Source organism: Lacerta agilis, chromosome 1 (genome assembly GCF_009819535.1).
Source record: "Lacerta agilis isolate rLacAgi1 chromosome 1, rLacAgi1.pri, whole genome shotgun sequence".
NCBI classification, from domain to species: domain Eukaryota; kingdom Metazoa; phylum Chordata; class Lepidosauria; order Squamata; family Lacertidae; genus Lacerta; species Lacerta agilis.
Genome location: NC_046312.1, coordinates 20,610,627 through 20,628,895, shown reverse-complemented (window position 1 = coordinate 20,628,895; position 18,269 = coordinate 20,610,627). Strand labels below are relative to the sequence as shown.

General features: G+C 41.7%; 2 protein-coding genes across 4 annotated transcripts; one reads left to right on the top strand and one right to left on the bottom strand.

The window, feature by feature from the left end:
* Nucleotides 1-2,310: 2,310 nt before the first annotated feature.
* GON7 (GON7 subunit of KEOPS complex) lies at nt 2,311-3,766 on the bottom strand. Its single transcript, XM_033173024.1, has 2 exons — nt 3,569-3,766; nt 2,311-2,444 (listed from the first exon to the last, which is right to left on the bottom strand). Exons 1-2 carry the CDS (start codon nt 3,753-3,755, stop codon nt 2,320-2,322), a joined length of 312 nt encoding a protein of 103 aa, XP_033028915.1. The 5' UTR covers nt 3,756-3,766; the 3' UTR covers nt 2,311-2,319.
* A 306-nt stretch (nt 3,767-4,072) lies between these two features.
* UBR7 (ubiquitin protein ligase E3 component n-recognin 7) lies at nt 4,073-17,398 on the top strand. Of its 3 annotated transcripts, none has more exons than XM_033140732.1 (11): nt 4,073-4,375; nt 6,271-6,404; nt 7,273-7,333; nt 9,575-9,670; nt 10,280-10,333; nt 11,257-11,362; nt 12,684-12,826; nt 13,846-13,977; nt 14,808-14,970; nt 15,715-15,776; nt 16,232-17,398. In XM_033140732.1, exons 1-11 carry the CDS (start codon nt 4,202-4,204, stop codon nt 16,322-16,324), a joined length of 1,218 nt encoding a protein of 405 aa, XP_032996623.1. In that variant the 5' UTR covers nt 4,073-4,201; the 3' UTR covers nt 16,325-17,398. The 3 variants fall into 3 exon arrangements, with proteins under 3 accessions (XP_032996623.1, XP_032996605.1, XP_032996613.1); XM_033140714.1 differs by having other exon boundaries at nt 4,074-4,375; nt 12,654-12,826; XM_033140722.1 differs by having other exon boundaries at nt 4,202-4,375; nt 12,654-12,826; nt 13,849-13,977.
* Nucleotides 17,399-18,269: the final 871 nt, after the last annotated feature.

Here is an 18,269-nt window from a genome sequence, read left to right as displayed (position 1 = left end):
CTCTACTAATTGGTTGCTACAACTCAATAGAGCCATTAGGCTACCAAGGAGCATAAACAATTGACATGCTTTTATACATAATTTTTCTGCTTTTCTATATGTAAGACCCGGTGCCCATGGGTGCCAGGCTGGTGATCCATGTGTTTTGAGGGGAAAGGGCTTTTTCTTAAATGGTAGGTACTTTCTTAACCTGTGGAGGGGCTTTTTGGAATTTGTGGGATAGGGGAATGCTCAAGCATGCTCTGTGTCCATCTTGGATATTTTTCTTGGTACTGGGGAAGACTTCCTGTTACTGCATAGCAACAAAATCATGGCGTTTGTGTGGAATCAATATTGTGTCCCCTCCACAATCGGGACCAGCAGGACAGTTGACTTCTCACAGCAAGCGTGAATTTGGCCAGAATGCGGGGAGTAGCATGACCCCATGGCAGCCATTTTGAGACTGGCACCCGCAGCACTTGCATACTGGTCCAAAATGATTGGCACCCCAATTTAAGGTTATGTCCAAACCATGAACTGTGATTGATTTTAATTATGGTTTATTAAAACAAGATTTTATAAGCCAGGTTGAAGTTGGCTTCTTTCGGTAAATCATAGCTTTGCCTAGGTTCAGACATAATGTTAAACTGTTGTATAGAAACAGAAGCAAAAGCATTTAATCTCATCTTCCAGAGAGGAAGGTGACTGGCATGAAGCATATTTGTGTAATACTAAACAGTAGCTAGCGTTGCATCTGAGTGACAGCAGTTTTAATGCACGTCATGGAAAGTAAACACTTTGACAGCATATAAAATACAGCTCATGATATATTCGACTTTGTTATATTGTGAATGCTTGACGCACACGCCCAGGCACATTTTCTTTGTCTCCAACTCTGTTTATTTACATGGGAAGCATCTTTAAATGTCTTTGATTTAGTCATAGATTACAAGTATAGTCTTTGATACGTTTGTTTGAATTACTTTTGAGTTATTGTTCTGCCCCAGGCTCTTTTAAAGGGATACTTAAACTGACATTTAAAAAAAATTAATCTACCACAGAAAGAACTTAAAAGTATTATTGAAATGTAAAATTCTCATGGTTTTTCATTCTTAGGAGGCTCTCAAAACTTTCTTCTACCAGGGCTCAATTAAAAGGTCACAATTACTGAGGCCCATCAATGACAAATAATAATAATTTATACCCCGCCCATCTGGCCGGGCTTCCCCAGCCACTCTGGCCAGCTCCCAACAAAATATTTAAAACACGATAAAACATCAAACAAAAACTTTCCTAAACAGAGCTGCCAAAATGGAGGTGCAGGGACAGAACCAGTCATATAAGCCTATTGACTATTACACATGTACCATCTTGCTTGTCTTTTCAGCCGCCACTGAATACTTTATTCTTTCAGCAAGCCTTCAGAGATCTTTCTTAGTTGGCACACTTTTGTTGTCACTAGAATTGTTAAGTTTTAATTGTTTTATCACTCCAATGAGAGGATGAGGATATACATAACCACATGCAGACAGTTTAGCAAAATCAGCTGGCAATTGCGAACACCATTTTCTATTGGTATCTAATCCATCTTGGGAAATTGCTAGATTCTTTGCCACAGCAGTTTCCTAGTGGAAATGAATTCTATAGTTCAGTTTTTCTCAAGCTAAGTGCAGCTACTAGAAATGCTGTGATTCAGCTTCCCAATTTTATTAAGAATTTGCTCTAAGTGACTTAAAATAGAAGAGGCTCTTTTCTATTTCCCTTCCCACCCCATGTATTGCAAAGTATTTTTTACTCAATAATTTCTTCTCCCATTCTTTCATATTCATACCTTATTTCCTCTTCCTGCTCCAAAGTGTCATTACTTCCATTCCTCCTGCCTGCTCCTTTTACATTCACTTCTTTCTCTTTTAACAATTTTCCCCCTCTATTACTTCCTTACTTTCTACTCCCCGTTTATTTATGATGATAGTAATGAAAATAAACAACTCTTTCTAATTTATTTCAATACCACTATTGGCCCTTTCCCCTGAGAGATGGGAGATAATTCTTTCTTATACACATGGTATTTTACTTGGTTGCTTCAGTATTTCACATAATACTCCACAAATAAGCTTCCCTTTTGATTTGTGGTAATGGTAAATAATAAAAAGGACAGTGCATTTCTAGTTTAAAAAGTAGCCCATAAGTTTCCTCGGGAGGAAAGTGTCTAGAAAAGAAAACTCAAATTCAGTAGGAAAAAATCTGCAGTTTTCATCAGGACTGTGTTTTAACAAATTGTCCCAGAGGGAAAATGTGTATATGATTAAACTCAAATTCAATAGAAAAATGTAGTTTTCATCAGGACCGTGTTTTTATCCGTTTTAATGGTGGTCCATCAGCACATGCTTTGGCACTGACATGATTTTCTTCATCATCATCCTGTTCATCATCATCATCCTGTTCATCATCATCACCACCACCACCTAAAAGAAAAAGATTTCATATGAGATCTGCTAAGATAACTAAGCTATTTCCCCATGAATACCTACACTCAACTTCTCATTCCATTTGCTGAGTAACTAACATTTTATGAGGCTGGATAGCTCAGTTGGTAGAGCATGAGACTCTTAGTCCCATGGTTGTGGGTTTGAGCCCACATTGGGTGTAAGATTCCTGCATTGCTGAGGGCTGAACTAGATGAGCCTTGTAGCCCTATGCAACTCTAGTTCTATGATTTTCAAATTTCAAATTATTTTTTTTCCATTTTGGTGTTGCTTGAACTGGGTATAATAAGTCAAGAGATACTAGCAGTTAAGTGTACTTTTGCAAGAGGCATGTTCAAGAGTTAGGAATGTATATGCAAAGTGTTCATATACAATGGATGGGAAACTTGTGTGGCCCACCAGATATTGGACTACAACTCTGATCAACCCCACTGATAAGGCAGTTTTCGGAGACTATGGTAACTGTAGTCCAAAGCATTTTGAGGGCTTTAGGTCCTCACCAGATCATACAAGAGGTATACTACCATACACCTGGTCTGCACATGCAGAATTACATGTTGAGAATGGTATAGACTCTGTTGGAGTTCTCAAATGGTATTGAAGTTAAAGCTCAGGATAAACCCAGCGAAATCAATGTACATTAATTAATTATGCCTATTCTACATTTTTATTAGTTTGATTTCACAAAGTCGTAGAATTGTAGAGTTGGAAGGGACCCCGAGGATCATCTCGTCCAAACCCCCTGCAACACGGGAATAGGCAGCTGTCCCATTACAGGGACTGAACCTGCAACCTTGGCCTTATCAGCACCACGCTCCAACCATTGCCCTTTCACTGATTTTATTTATATGCCTCTTTCCCACAAGAAGCTGTGCCCAAATATTCAAAACAGAGGACAAATATACAATTGCAGACATGTCAGTAAATTCAAAATAGCCAAAATAAGAATCGAAAGGCTTTGTTGTGGCATCTGAAGAGGCTCCACCTGCTGCTGATTTCCAAGTACCCAAAGGGGCACTTGGCTAGCTAGGAAGCAGGACGAGGCCTCTTTCCTCTTGGGCGAGGTGGAAACTCTTGGCCGAGTCCGGGGCCTCCCTCCTCACCTCCAGGCCTGACTTGGTCGCCGGCGCCGCTCTCCTGCTGTACCAGCGGGCCAAGCAGCGCGGAGACCTGTTCCCGCAGCTGAGCTAGGCCGCTGAGCAGGCCCCGCAGCTCTCCCGGCGGCTCGCAGCGAACCCGCAGCGGCCGTTTCAACCCGTCGCGGCCCGTCAATTCCGCCCGCAACTCCATCGCTCCGCTTCCTCCCTGCTTTCACCCGCCCTGGAAACAGGCAGCCAATCCCTAACCAAGGAGGCTGCTAACCAACTGCCGCTCTGGCCCCGCCCACTCGGCGCACGCGCCTCACTTAACAGCTTACGAGCCGTTTCATTGTCTTCCCCTCCCGCCTTCGTCTCCTCCCCCTTTTGTGATTGGCTTCTGGAGTTCACGTGGGCTTCGTTGGCGTCGCGTGAACCTCGCTCCGCCCACGCCCTACCTCGCCTTCCTGCTCCTCCCCACCCAGCGCCTTTTATCTTGTAGCGTCTGGGTCGCGGCGGCGCAGGGCAGCGGAGCCTTCGCTTTCCGCTTCCGGCGTGCGCCGGGCGCTCTCTGGTGGCGGCTTGGCGTTTTCCCGCCTTTTCCTCCTCCTCCCCTTCACCGACCAGGGAGGGAAAGGGAGCTGCGTGCGTTAGTTGAGGATGGAGAAAGAGGCGGCGGCGTCTGGCGCCGGCCTACCTGGCGAAGAAGGCGAGAGGAGCGCGGAGGAGCCTGTGGTGTCGCTAGCCGAGGTGCTGGCCGAGAGCGAGGAGCTCGAGAAGGAGGCGCGCGCCGTGCTGGGCGGGAGCGACCACGAGCGCTGCAGCTACTCTCAGGTAAGCCCCCCGGGGGCGAGGAGAGAGGGGCGGGTCCCCGCCAGGTGCGCTTCCTTTTGCGGCCCCTGAGGGGCTGGGGGGGAGGGGCGGCTGAGGTGGTTGGGGGGCGAGGGGAAGCGGGGGCAGAAGGAAAGAGGAATGCCCGGGCTCGGGTGGGCGCTCCTGTTTATTTCGTTAGTCATTATTTGAAGTAACCCCGCTCCTTAATCGTATTATTATTATTATTATTATTTATTTTACTGTTTGTACTCCGCCCATCTGGCCTGGTTTCCCCAGCCACTCTGCTCAGTCTACTAAAAATTCATGGACTTTCCGCTCAAATAAATCCCAAAGTGGCTGACAAACAATTAACAAGAGCCTCGCAATTGCAGCATAAACCTTATAATGCAATTATAAAAACCATCCGTAGAAACGCATCCGCAGTGGTCAACAAGATGGCAACGCGTCAGCCGAGCTCCATTCAACCGCGGCCGAACGTCTTGGTGTTTTGCTCTACAGCTGACCTCGCGCTTTTGTTAGTTTTGCTTGTTCTTTTAAAAAACCACGTTTGGAAAGGTGGGTGGGTGGGATAGGACTCTGTTAACAGATGTGCATGGATTATAAAGTCAAAGAGCATAATGCGCATATGGAAAAGGTAGCTAGGCTTTTACCCACGAAAAAAGGTCAACCCCAGGGATCTTTTCTCCATACTTTGGTTTGTTCTTGTGGTCCCATGGAGATCACACTTTAGTGTGGTTAAACGAAATGAAGGGCATGGAATGGTCACTGAAATCTTATTAATGTCTTCTAAAAGATTACAATACAGTGTAATATCGTAGTTACGAATGCCCCCTTTTGCCTACTCTCTTTTTGCTATGACTTTGACATAACTCCATTCTTACTGCTCCAGGAGTGTATTCTGGCCAGTGATGATCATTCTGAACAAAAAAATAAATTTAAAAAAATCCTTCCAGTAGCACCTTAGAGACCAACTAAGTTTGTTATTGCATACGAAAGCTCATACCAATAACTAACTTAAAATTTTGTTTTGACTATGGCAGACCAACACGGCTACCTACCTGTAACTAGATCATTCTGAAGTTTGTTGAGCATCTGGCTGCATCTCTTGTTTTTTCACATATTGGCATGCAACTGCAAAAAAGTTAGGTGTCACATAGTTTGGTTGCATCTTGCAGTAACCTCAAGCTATTTTGCAATAGCTGAAGCAAGGAGGAGGGTGTGCAGGTGTCTTGGAATGTTTGAAAATAAACTGGGATAGCTTTAGACTAAGGTTCATACACTTACATTGTACAGCAACCCTCATCTGTGCATGGTACTTTTTATATACCTTGTTCATTAGGGAAGAAAACAGCTGAAATATCAAAATACACCGCTTATACATTGCCTGTGAAACAAGGAAGAATTGTGTGAAACAGCAGTGAATGATGGTTGCCCCCTACTGTTTCTTAGGCAAAGGCAGTTTTGTCCCTTTCCTCTTATTTTGTCTGACTTTTTTCCAGATCAGTAGCTTGTTATCTAGATAATGAAAATATGGGATTATTTGGAAGCTTATTTATGTTACAGTGCAATTATACAACACCATGTAACACCCCGGTCCTTTTGCTCCCTTTTCAGAAACAAACTTGGCACTGAGTATACAGCATTTTCTGGCTGCCAGTTATTTTAGCTGCCTAAGTGAAATTTCTAATGTGGACACATATTGTTGGCTGGATCTGGAATAATCAGTCCTAAATTGTAGAACGGGTACTTGAGAACGTGGGAGCCATTATTGAATCACCTTTGAAAATGAAACCTGGATTTGGTTTCTGTACACAGAATTCCATTTTGCTCAACTTCAAATTCCCAGACTGGCATTCCCTAACATCTCCATTTTTATGCTGCTGCCTCTTTTCCAGGGAGCTGTAAAGAGGCAAGCCTTGTATGCCTGCAGTACGTGCACACCGCCAGGAGAAGAACCAGCGGGGATCTGTTTAGCATGCAGTTATGAATGTCATGGCACCCACAAGTTATTTGAGCTGTATACAAAAAGGTAACATTGATTGATTGAATTTATATCCCACTCCCTGAAGGAGCCCAGGGTGATCTACAGTTTTAAAAACCAAAATATTATAAAGCAGTTTAATTTTTTTTTTAAAAAAAACCCAACCAGTTATAGTTAAAACCTTCTAAAATCAGTTATTCCATCCAGTGATCTCAGGGTTGCCAGCAATAGTAAAGTAGTATACCTAAAATCAATTTATTTCCTCTACTGTACAACATTAATGCAGCTAAACTAGAATTGCCATTTTGTTGCCACTGTAACTCTTTTATACAAGCAGTGGCGGAGCTTCGTGCTCCGGCACCGGGGAGCAAAGAGCAGGCAGGGGCGGGGCTTGTGCGTGTCCCCGGGGCGTGATGCACAGCGCCGCTCACAGGGGCATGGCACGTGTCCTGGGTGTGTGGCATGCCCCCTGTGGGGGCGTGGTGCCCAGTGTGCGGGGGGGGGGCAGCCGTGATGGCACCCCACCGGGATCACGCTGCCAGGGGCGGTGCACTCCTCCACACTCTTCCTCTGCCAGTGTATACAAGAACGCTCTGAAACTCAGGATTGTAACTCCTAGAAAAATGTTACTGAGGTTTAGCAGACATAGAAAACTATTGGATATGTTAGGTTTAAAAGAAAAACCTTTGGCTGCAGCTGTTTGTTTATGAGCCACAATGAGACACAACCAAAATAAGTAGTGCTACGGGCTCACCAAAATGACATGCTCTGATCTTGTTCATGATAGTATAATAACCATCAAATTTGTAAATCAAATGTCTGATTTGATAAAAACCTTTTTGGGTGTAGATGTAACTGATATTCCTTAAACTGAAAAAAGCCCTGTCGGAACTCTGGCTCTTTTTTCCCCTCTTAGAAACTTCCGCTGTGATTGTGGAAACAGCAAATTCAAAAATTTGCAATGCAAACTACTTCCAGTAAGTATAATTCTGTCTCCTTTTTGGAGTGTAATTGTAGCTCAACTCTTGTTTCTTTAATGTGAGAACTTTTACTTGTAATTTCTTTTCTCCTCTCTCTCACAAACATGCATTTTAAAAGTGAGATTGAATTGAAATTAGCGAAGTTCTTCATAGCTGTTGGCCCAGGCTAGCGTTATAGTGTCTAGTGATCTTTGTGGGTGAGTTCATTGCAGATGTGGAACCACATCCAGATGCCCCTTCACATCTGGATTGATTATGCATGGAAATGCAGGTTTCATTTGCTGGCTTATAAAGATGGTGTGTACTAGGGCTGTGCTATAAACTGCCGTATTCTTGAATACCGTGTATTGAAATAGCATTGTGATATGTGCTTCAGCAAGGCAGTATACTGGTGAACAAAAGGTGGAGACAGTAACAGCTTCCCAGGTGGTAGCTCAGTTGAACAGATACTTTACAGTTACCTTTCAGATAATTTGCCCTCACTCAAAAGCAGCAAACTCTTTCATCTTCACCTGTATCTTTCCGGTGTAAAGGGATCCCTGACAATTAAGTCCAGTCACAAACGACTCTGGGGTTGCTGCGCTCATCTCGCTTTACAGGCAGAGGGAGTCAGCATTTGTCCGCTTCCGCAGACAGTTTTTCCGGGTCATGTGGCCAGCATGACTAAGCTGCTTCTGGCGAAACCAGAGCAGCGCACGGAAATGCCATTTACCTTCCCGCTAGAGCGATACCTATTTATCCTTGCACTGCGTGCTTTCGAACTACTAGGTTGGCAGGAGCTGGGACTGAACAATGGGATTTGAACCGCTGATCGGCAAGCCTAGGCGACACAGTGGTTTAACCCACAGTGCCACCATGTATTTCCACTTAGAGCTTGGCTAATTATGCAGAGCCTGCTAACAATCCAGGAGGGACCCCCCATGGCTAGACCATCAAAGATCCAGCTGCAAAGTAAACAAAGAAAGTAAACCAAGAACTGGCAAGCACATCTTTCTTTCCTCACACTCCCCCCCCCCCTTGGTGGAAGAGTTTTCATTTTTATTTTTTGGTGGTGTTTATGTTGTTGGTTCTCCCTTAAATATATTTCCTCCATATCAAAAGGAAGGCTTTTTTATTGAAAGGAAACTATCTTTTTGCTTGCTTGCCCTCCCTCTCTGATAAAAAGAGAGAGATTGGTGGGATGAGGGCTTTTGAGGAGGCTCTTCTGTGTGGGGGGTGGAGGTGAGAAGATTTAGCTGGCTGCCTTGTGCTGTGTGCCTTGTGCTGAAATGGGAGGATGATGGGGAGGGTGCTTTTCAGTAAACACTGCAAACACTCACAAGCAAGCTCTACAGAATTCCATGAGGCTTACTCCCAGGAAAGTAGAAGTAAATTCAGTTGAACTCAGTGGGGCTTACGCATCCATAAATTCCACTTAGACCTCTGAGAGGGGAAGCAGATACAACCTGGGTAGTAAATCACTTGAATTAGTTGAAAATTATATGGAAGTATATTTAATATTTTTATTAAATCTACTACTTACTTACCTTTTAAGGCCCTCCACCGCAGCAGGGAGTCTCGTCAAGGCCTTGGCTGCTGTGGGGAAGTGTGGCTCACCCTCCACTGTTGCAGGGAGGTATGGCGGGACCACCTGCCAGCAAGGTCCTCCGCCGTCGCCAATACATGTTGGGATATATCGAGATACCGTGATATTTAGCTGGTGATTTATTGTGATGTTGAAAACCAAATATCGCCCAGCCCTAGTGTGTACACTGTTGTCTGTAAACATGATATTAATGTTCTTTTTATTAACCAGCTGGACTCAAGTTCTTGGAGAAATATGAGTGTGTTTCTTAATGTGGGTCACAGCTTGCAATCCAGAGATGGCATCTGAGTCAGATGGGCACATTGAGTCTTCATTAACTTCACTTGAGGGAACTGTTTTCTTTTCCTTTTATTGTTTGACTCTGCCTTCAAGGAAAAAAACAGTTCATTCTCTTTCTCTTCTGATTACTTCAATTTCTTTCCCTTCCAAAATCTCAAAGTTTTAAAGAGTATATAAAGTTTTCAGGCTTGAAGTGAGATTCAGTAAGGGACATGTGATATGCATTTAATATGACTGGACATAATAGCAAAGTTCAGCTTTTTGGGATGGCTAAAAGCAAGATAAATACCATGATTTAACGGGTTTTTTATTTCTAGAGTATTTGTTTTCCTCTTGTTTTTTTGTTTAAGACATATGTCCTAACTTATTTCTAGGAGAAGGCAATGGTGAATCCAGGAAATAAATATAACGATAACTTCTTTGGATTATATTGTGTTTGTAAAAGACCTTACCCAGATCCTGATGATGAGGTAAGATGCTGATGTCTTGTACATGCAAATATTTTTATATGTGTGCAGTTCTAGTAAGTTTTAGTAACTACTATGTTTTGTTATCCATTTTAAAATGAGCAAAAAGAGATGTTTGACATATGTAGTTGGTGGTAAATAAAGCTACGCAATATGTACAGTGCTACTGATCATGTGCCATGACACAAGAAATTGCACAAACTGGCAACATCAGGGTATTTTTTATGCAGGGTATTTCATCGTGTTCCCTAGGCTAACCCAATGGCAAAATTGACTTTTCATAATATTGGAACTTGGAGCCATCCATTGTCGCTAAATGTTGGAAGTACTACTCACACGGTGTTTAGTTAAATTGTGGAGTTCACTATTACAAAATGTAGTGATGGTAGTGTCCCCTAAGGTAATTGGGGACCCTAACAATTTAAGGCTTTAAAAGTTAAAACCATGGAAATGAATCTGCATGCAGCGCAGATGTTTTAATATAGGTGATTGAGGAGATTGCTATCTCAAGCTTCTCAATAAGCAAATTACAGCACCATTTTGCACTCGTTGAACCATCTTCAAAGGTAGCCTGACAAAGATAATTTTGTAATACTTTGGCTCTATTTTTAGATTCCAGATGAAATGATCCAGTGCATAGTTTGTGAAGACTGGTTTCATGGAAGGGTAAGCCCATGTAATAAAATCACTTCATTAAATGGAAAGGGTTGGAAATGTTAAAGTGATAAATTTAACCTGTCAGACCAGATTTTCTAACTTGTACAGGGCTCGCTTCCTGAGCTTCCTTCATTCAAAATAATTGCATAGATCCCTCAAGCACTACTCTGGAATAATTGAGTTTATGTTGCAAACCTATATACTTAAAACTGTTTACAGTTGGATGGTTAAATCTCCTTATTGGAATAGGCAACATTTAGATGAAGTTTAGCAATTACATGTTCTAGTAAGGATGAAAGATTGTAAAATAAAGTTAACCCTTCATTTACACAAATGCCTGGGTCACACTGTATGCCATGGGCAGAAGTAAGAATATTTGATTCCCAATTTCTAATTAGATTGCTGAATTTCTGGCTTCTAAGCTAAGTTCTTCTTTCTCCCCCATCCCCTCCCAGGGGAAAATTAGGAGTGAATTTTTGTGTGAAAGGACTGTGAACTCAGTTGGTATTAAAACAAACTCCTGAAATGAACATAATATAATATAATAATAATTTATTATTTATACCCCGCCCATCTGGCTGGGTTTCCCCAGCCACTCTGTGCTCAGAGATACCCTGTTACTTACTTTGGAGTGCTACAACTCTCCCAACAGTTTGACTTCACCCCCAGAGGCGCACTCCTCCATTCTTTCCATAGACAGATGAATGCCACCAGTTCACTCCTATGAACTATTTTGCACCCGACTTCATTTCTAATAAAACACCAGCTTCTAAAGATTCCATAAGTCTGGGGTCTGCTCGTACCTAGTTTAGAATATAAAGAAGAAAAAAGATGTGTTCCAGTGCTTGAGGATCACTGGTTTCCCATTTTGTTGTTGAAGAATAATTTGTTGGTAATATGTGTTTCCCATGTGTTCTCATTTCCACCTCCAGCATCTTGGTGCAATCCCTCCAGATAGTGGGGACTTTCACGAAATGGTGTGTCAGGCTTGCATGGATCGTTGCCCTTTCCTATGGGCATATGCCTCACAGATAGCAGGTGAGGAGAATAAGGGCAGCTGTTGTACTAATATTTTTAACCTGGAGCAGCAGCTCAGCCTAGTTAATGCAAGTTTTTGGATTTAACCCATCTTCGTTTCATTAAAATTACTGCAACTTCGACTTGTTTAGGTTGCAGCAGTCTTAATTTTGGCTGATTGAATTGTGCTCTTGCGCTTTGAAGCCAGTGTGGTGTAGTGGTTAAGAGCGGTAGAATTGTAATCTGGGGAACCGGGTTCGTGTCTCCGCTCCTCCACATGCAGCTGCTGGGTGACCTTGGGCTACTCATACTTCTCTGAAGTCTCTCAGCCCCACTCACCTCACTGAGTGTTTGTTGTGGGGGAGTAAGGGAAAGGAGAATGTTAGCCGCTTTGAGACTCCTTCGGTTAGTGATAAAGCAGGATATCAAATCCAAACTCTTCTTCTTCTTTTTTCTTCTTCTCCTTCTTCTTAATGTTACCGTATATACCCGAGTATAAGCCGACCCAAATATAAACCGAGGCACCTAATTTTCCTACAAAAACCTGGGAAAGCTTATTGACTCAAGTATAAGCCGATTCACCTTTGCCGCTGTGGAGGAGGAGGAGGAACGAGCAGCCCAAAAGCAGCCCTTTGGGCTGCTCCTTCCTCTTCCTCCTCTGCCAAGTTTGCATTTATGTGAGCAGTTCAGGAATGGAACAAGCTGCCTGGGGAGAGTAAAGAACCGCTGTTCTTGTACACTTCTTAAGGAATGGTTGACTGGGGAGAGCGGGTGGCAGCACGAGCGAAGAGAAAGGGCTTCTTTCTCGCCGCCCCCACCGCCCGCCTCACTCGAGTATAAGCCGAGGGCAGCTTTTTCAGCACAAAAAATGTGCTGAAAAACTAGGCTTATACTCAAGTATATATGGTATCTTCTTAATACTGTATCACCAGACATTTTGTTGTGGGTAGCCGTTTTGATACTACTACTACTACTAATAATAATTTATTATTTATACCCTGCCCATCTGGCTGGGTTTCCCCAGCCACTCTGGGTGGCTTCCAGAAGAATGTTAAAATACAATAATCTATTAAACATTAAAAGCATTTTTATTTATTTTATTTTAAAGCACCAAACATTAAAAACTTTCCCGATACAGGGCTGCCTTCTAAAAGTTGTTTAGTTCTTTATCTCCTTGACATCTGAAGGGAGGGTGTTCCACAGGGAGGGCGCCACTACCGAGATGGAAATAACATTTCAGGTTTTTGAGACTGAAATAACATTTTGTAGTGCAGGCATGCCAATATTAGGTGTGGGTGTCTGTCTTTTGCAGTTCACACTGTGACCAAAGTTACTCCTGCAGCTGAAGATCAAGTTGTGCTGAATGTTGAAGAAAGTGAAGAAATAAAAAAAGAAAATGGTATAGATTATCAAATAAAGACCGAAGAAGAAAAAGCAGCACACAGTAATGAACCATCCACCAGCTCTGCCTCTGAATGTTCTGAGGTAAGCTTTGCATTTATTCTTTTGTGGTTTATGGTCAAAATCTTTCTTTCTTTAGTTTGTGCTCAGAGCAAGAGAATAATTGTTATTATTTATTTATTTTGTCTAGCTGGTCATTACAAAAGATAAAGTATATAAAATAGAATAAAAATGGAATAAAATGCTTCACACATTGACTTTCTGTTAGGGGACAGGTCCTCCTACAGCTCTGAAAAAGTGGCCTGTTTTGCACCTTACGAAGGCAATTTTGAGGAGAAAAGTTTGTGTCAAAACTACGTGAGCATGTAACTCTTTGTGAAGCATGTAAATTCATGTAATTCAGCTAATTACCTGCCAGACAAACACACCGTTTTGTGTGTATGAGCACCCTAGTGTCCAAGCCATATGGGAACTGCCTGACACCGGTAGCTACATGTGCTACTGGGGTGTGTAACAGGAACCCCAGACTCAAAATAATTATATGTTGTATCCAATGTTCGTAAACCCACTGAAATTGATGGAAGCAACTAACATGGATCTGTTCATTTTAATGGGTCTTCTCTGAGTAGAACTTAGTTAGATACCGTCACAACTGGGACTGAAATGAACAGAAAGATTCATGGCAAATGTGCCTGTAGAGTCAGAAAGCAAGTATTAGAAGGATTTTTTTTCCTGTGCTACAGTGTTCGTGCATTTTTGGCTGAGAAAACAAGAACTGTGAGCTCCTCTTTTGGCAAGATCTATCCAGATGAGGGTTTTTTCAATACAATGTCTAGGGAGAACTTGTCTGGGAACCTCAGGAGGAATAAATGGAGTTAGGCTTGGTGAGATATTTACTACTCTGCTTGCTTTCTTGGTTCCCTAGACCTCAATTCAAGTCTGAGTCTCATGTGCATATTCCATTTTTTAGTTATGATACTACTAACGTCTTACTGCTACCAGATTGTAGATTTGTAATAACTTTGCAGAAAGCTAAGAAATGCACAGCCTAGAATGAACAACACCTATAGATATGGAAGAGAAACTGACCTTTCATTTTGTAGCAGACAGTTAAGAACGAAGAATCCACCTGCAGATTCCAAGAACTTAAAGCCAAGCAGTCTGTACAGAAGAACAGGGCCACCTTTTGGCCACACAACTGGCGAAGTAAATTGTGCACCTGCAAAGAATGTGTGGTATGTATTTTTGAAAATCTCCAATTTTCATGTTTGCTTTAGAACTATCTAGAATGCAGTTCACCTATGAACTTGCAGGTGGCTGAATAAAAATGGAAGGAGTGGGAAAGCGTAAACCTGTGATACTTAACTTGCTTTTGTCTGAAAAAATAGAATGAATTGTATCAGGCAGGTTACGAAAAAGACTGATGCTTGCTTGTAATTTGCCCATTCATTTGGTTCACAATTGGAGTCTCTTTTCTAGTCATCAAATTTCAAAGCTCTATGCATACATGGGGGAAGAGGAAGTAGAGGAGAAATGTCCCGTTTTTGCTTTTCCTCTTCTACCTCTGTTCTTGCCCTTTAATTCTTAATCCTGTGTGGATATGTCTGCTGGTCTTGTATCCCATTGCCTAGGTTTCCTTGCCTGACTCCCATTTGTCACCTCCACCTTTTGTTTGCTTGCGTTGAAACTTGCAAGCTCTGGATGCACATTGTTACCTCTTCCTTTGAGGTATTTGGAAATATTTAAGGTTGTAGTCAAATAAGTTTGAGCATAACTAATTTAGGTTCATGAATTTCAGTGGGTCTAGTCTGAGTAAAACTTAGTTGAATACCACCCTTAGTAACTTTTTTTTCCCAAGAAGGGAAATGTATATTATTGATTGATTGCATTTCTACACCAGAGGTTCCCAGAGTGGCTTGCATAAATGGGTCCAGAAGGGAAGAGTAAAAGAAATGCATCTGGACTGTCATAATAGAATGGCTGCCCTGAGGTGACAGTTGAGGGAGAAGAGGCCATGGTGATCAATTCATTTCTGTATTTAAAATAAACTTTTGTGTTTTTTTAGAAAATGTATTGTGACCTGGAAGTCCCATTTCTAACAGAGGAATGTGATACAGTCTTAGCCTATGAGAATAAAGGGACAAGTGACCAGGAAGCAGACAGAAGAGATCCTCTAATGGACACACTTAGCAGCATGAATAGAGTCCAGCAGGTGGAGCTAATCAGTGGTAAGTCATGGAGCTTTTATACTTTTTACCCAATGAGCAGCTGGTGGGAGGGCACCAGGTTGGGGAATGCTTAGGCAGAATGTAGCAGCTTGGTTTCAGACTGCTGGTCATAGAATCAGTGTTGAAGGGAGCCCCAGGGTCATCTAATCCAACCTCATGCAATGCTGGAATCTGAGCTGATGCATCCATGACAGATGGCCACCCAACCTCTGCTTAAAAACCTCCAAGGAAGAAAAGTCCACCACCTTTTGAGGTACAGTAGTCTGTTCCACTGCCAAACAGCTCTTACCGTCAGAACGCTCTTCCTGATGTTGAGTTGGAATCTTCTTTATTGTAACTTGATTCCATTGGTTCAGTTCAAATCCTACCCTCCGGAGCAGGAGAAAAGAAGCTTGCTCCACCATAAGGCTTGGTTTTCCAGACCCTTGATCATCTTGCTTGCCCTTCTCTGCACACGTTCCAGCTTGTCAACGTCCTCCTTAAATTGTGGTGCACGGAATTCAACACAGTACTCTGTGTAGTCTGGCCAATGCTCAATAGAGTGGTACTGTTACTTCCCTTGAATGGACAATCCATGCTAAACTAAGTTGATACGTTGAGCAAAAAAACAGACCAGAGGAGCAGTATGAGTTAAATGATGCCTTTTTCTTGGACCATATCTCAAATAGTCAGCTAAATGGGAGAAAAACAATCCATTAAGTAAATTTACAACTACACTAAAACAGTGTTTTTTTTTAATTCCAGAATACAATGACTTGAAAACAGAACTGACAGACTATTTGAGAAGATTTGCGAATGACGGAACAGTAAGTATATAACTCCATAGCGATTCTCTTTTGTTGATTTACAGATTAATCATACTCTGTTGTAGCAGGATTGGAAGATAATAAGGCTTTTAGGCTTAGGTCTTCAGTTTCTCAGGTCACTCATAAAGCTCACTGGTGACCTTGGGCCATATCTTCCTCATAGAATTTTTTTAAGGATGTTAATGGAGGTGAGAGGAATTTGTGTATTAGCTGTCATGAGCCCTTAGGAGTAATTAAGCCATTTTTCAGAACAGACTCAGTAATTCATTTTAAAGTGTAATTTCTCAAAATGACCTTTAGTAGTTTGACTTTCAAAACCTTGTTTAGCATCCCAAATAAAATGCCTTGACTTCTGCCCTATTAGCGACCCCCCATGCTTTTCATCCAGGCCTTAACCTACATTTAAAATGTGTCAGTTCCATTATTTTCTTCCACCAACTTTTACTTGCCACCAGGTTGTTAAGAGAGAAGACATTCAGCAGTTTTTTGAAGAATTTCAGTCTCGGAAGAGGAGGAGAACAGACCGGATGCAGTACTACTGTAGCTAGACTGGCCTAGAAATCGAAGGACAAGTTTTTTGCTACCCCTTTTCATTCTTCCCACCTTTCTGATTTAATTCGACTGCCTGTTCACCTTGGCTTTTGTCCTATAAGGCAATGCTTGCTGCTTTACAGCTTAAATGTGCTCTAATTTAATGGCAGCTGTGCTGAAAATTAACAAGATCATGGTTTCATAAAAATGCCAATTAATTTGCGTTGAAGGAATTGGGGATGGGGTTAGAGTCCAAAGGTATATACTTAGAAAAAGATTAACAAGCCTTCTAAACAGCTGTAGGTGATGAATGATTCTTCATTTGGTTAAAAGAAAAACCTAGATCACTGACTAAAGTTTACAGAACCATGTTTATAATCAGGGTACCCCTTTTTCATGCAGATCTGTTTTTAAAATAAGAATTCATACCTGTTCAATTTAAGTACACCCTCTTATTAATTTCTAGTACAAATCATGTTCTGTAGACATTTTGCTTGTTTAAGAGTGTGAATACAGGATCAGAATGTGGATTAATGAACCTCTCATTGAATGAAGTACAAATTCGAGCTAAACTTTGAAATGAACAGACTGACATGCATATTCTAGATATTTCCTTGATAACTCCTACTGTATAGCAGCTTTTTACAATGAAATTACTGTAAATGTTAATTTCCTGCCCCCACAGAATGTAAATACATTGGTTGCTGCAGGATGCTACTAGGTTATCATTTTACTTTTTAGACTGCAAGGAATCTCTGGTTTGGAAGCTTATATAATGTAATTGTTCTAGTTTGTATATGTTTCAGAGGAGTAGCCCACAAAGGTATTTACCCACCTGTAAAATAATGAACTTGTGATCTTTTTGTAATAATTTTAGATAATAAAACCAAGGCAAGAATATTGTAAATAATGTTAAAACCAACATTCAGAAGCAGTTTTCTTATTAGTGCTCAACTTAATGATCTAATTATTCAAGCAGATCTTAAATGTGTGTATTACTCACAACCCTTAAAGCGATGTCTTCTTCAGCCACCATTTGGTTTTTTTAAATCTCAATAAAGCAGTTGGTTGTCATTAGTGATGTTGCTAAATTTTGGAATGATCGTTCCAGCAGCCCGAAGAGGATAGTTCCTACTCAGTCTGGTTTGAGACAAGATAATGGTAGGCTTGCTTCAGAGATTATGGCCTCCGAGAGACATAATGCAAGATTTTCTTATGGCAGAGCAAGCAGGTGTTTGATAGCCACGCTTCTAGTCTCATCAATGTTAGTATGCTATTACTGTATCATCTAGTTTAATGCCAACGTCACTTGTCTTTGCATGTGGCTTCCCTCCCCCCTTTCAAATATGTAGGCAGTAACCTTCCATGGATACCTGTGAAGATAATAGTAAATACCCCACCTATCTGGTTGGGCTTCCCCAGCCACTCTGGGCGGCTCCCTACAGAATATTAATAATAACTAGGGTGCCAGTGTGTTGTTTTCCATATTCCCTCAGCCAAAACTCAGGACTACATGGGTAACTTGCACTGTGGTTGATTTTAATCTTGAAGCTGTTATACTACCTATGATATGCTAAATGAAATACCAGTAAATAACTTCTGTTCAGCAAAGGGTCATTGGATGCACATCTGTACCCAACCACATTGCTATAAACAAGGGAAGTAGTGCAATACATGAGTCAGATCCATCTAGTTTGACACAGATTGTGGTTTTGCATTACGAAAAGCACCATAAGAGGTATTCAGAAAATTGATATACTAAGTATTTAATACACAAAACTCACAGGGTCTGGGTTGGTTCATGTGGGGAAGAGGTGGTCCTCAGCCACATCAGGCTTCGTAGGTCAAAACCAGCATTTTGGAAACTGATATGTATGTAACCAGTGCAGTTGTGCTAGAATTGGTGTTATATGGACTGACTGTCCTACCCAGGTCAACAATCTGGCTGCTGAATTCTGCATC

Bases quoted from the DNA above. Each gene is read 5' to 3' on its own strand.
- GON7 (XM_033173024.1), bottom strand. From the start codon at position 3,755: ATGGAGTTGCGGGCGGAATTGACGGGCCGCGACGGGTTGAAACGGCCG. The intron at 2,445-3,568 runs GTGAGGAGGGAG...TTTTTCTTTTAG, and splicing joins CGACCAAGTCAGGCCTGGAG to GTGGTGGTGGTGATGATGAT.
- UBR7 (XM_033140714.1), top strand. From the start codon at position 4,202: ATGGAGAAAGAGGCGGCGGCGTCTGGCGCCGGCCTACCTGGCGAAGAA. The intron at 6,405-7,272 runs GTAACATTGATT...TTCCCCTCTTAG, and splicing joins TTTGAGCTGTATACAAAAAG to AAACTTCCGCTGTGATTGTG. The intron at 7,334-9,574 runs GTAAGTATAATT...ACTTATTTCTAG, and splicing joins TGCAATGCAAACTACTTCCA to GAGAAGGCAATGGTGAATCC.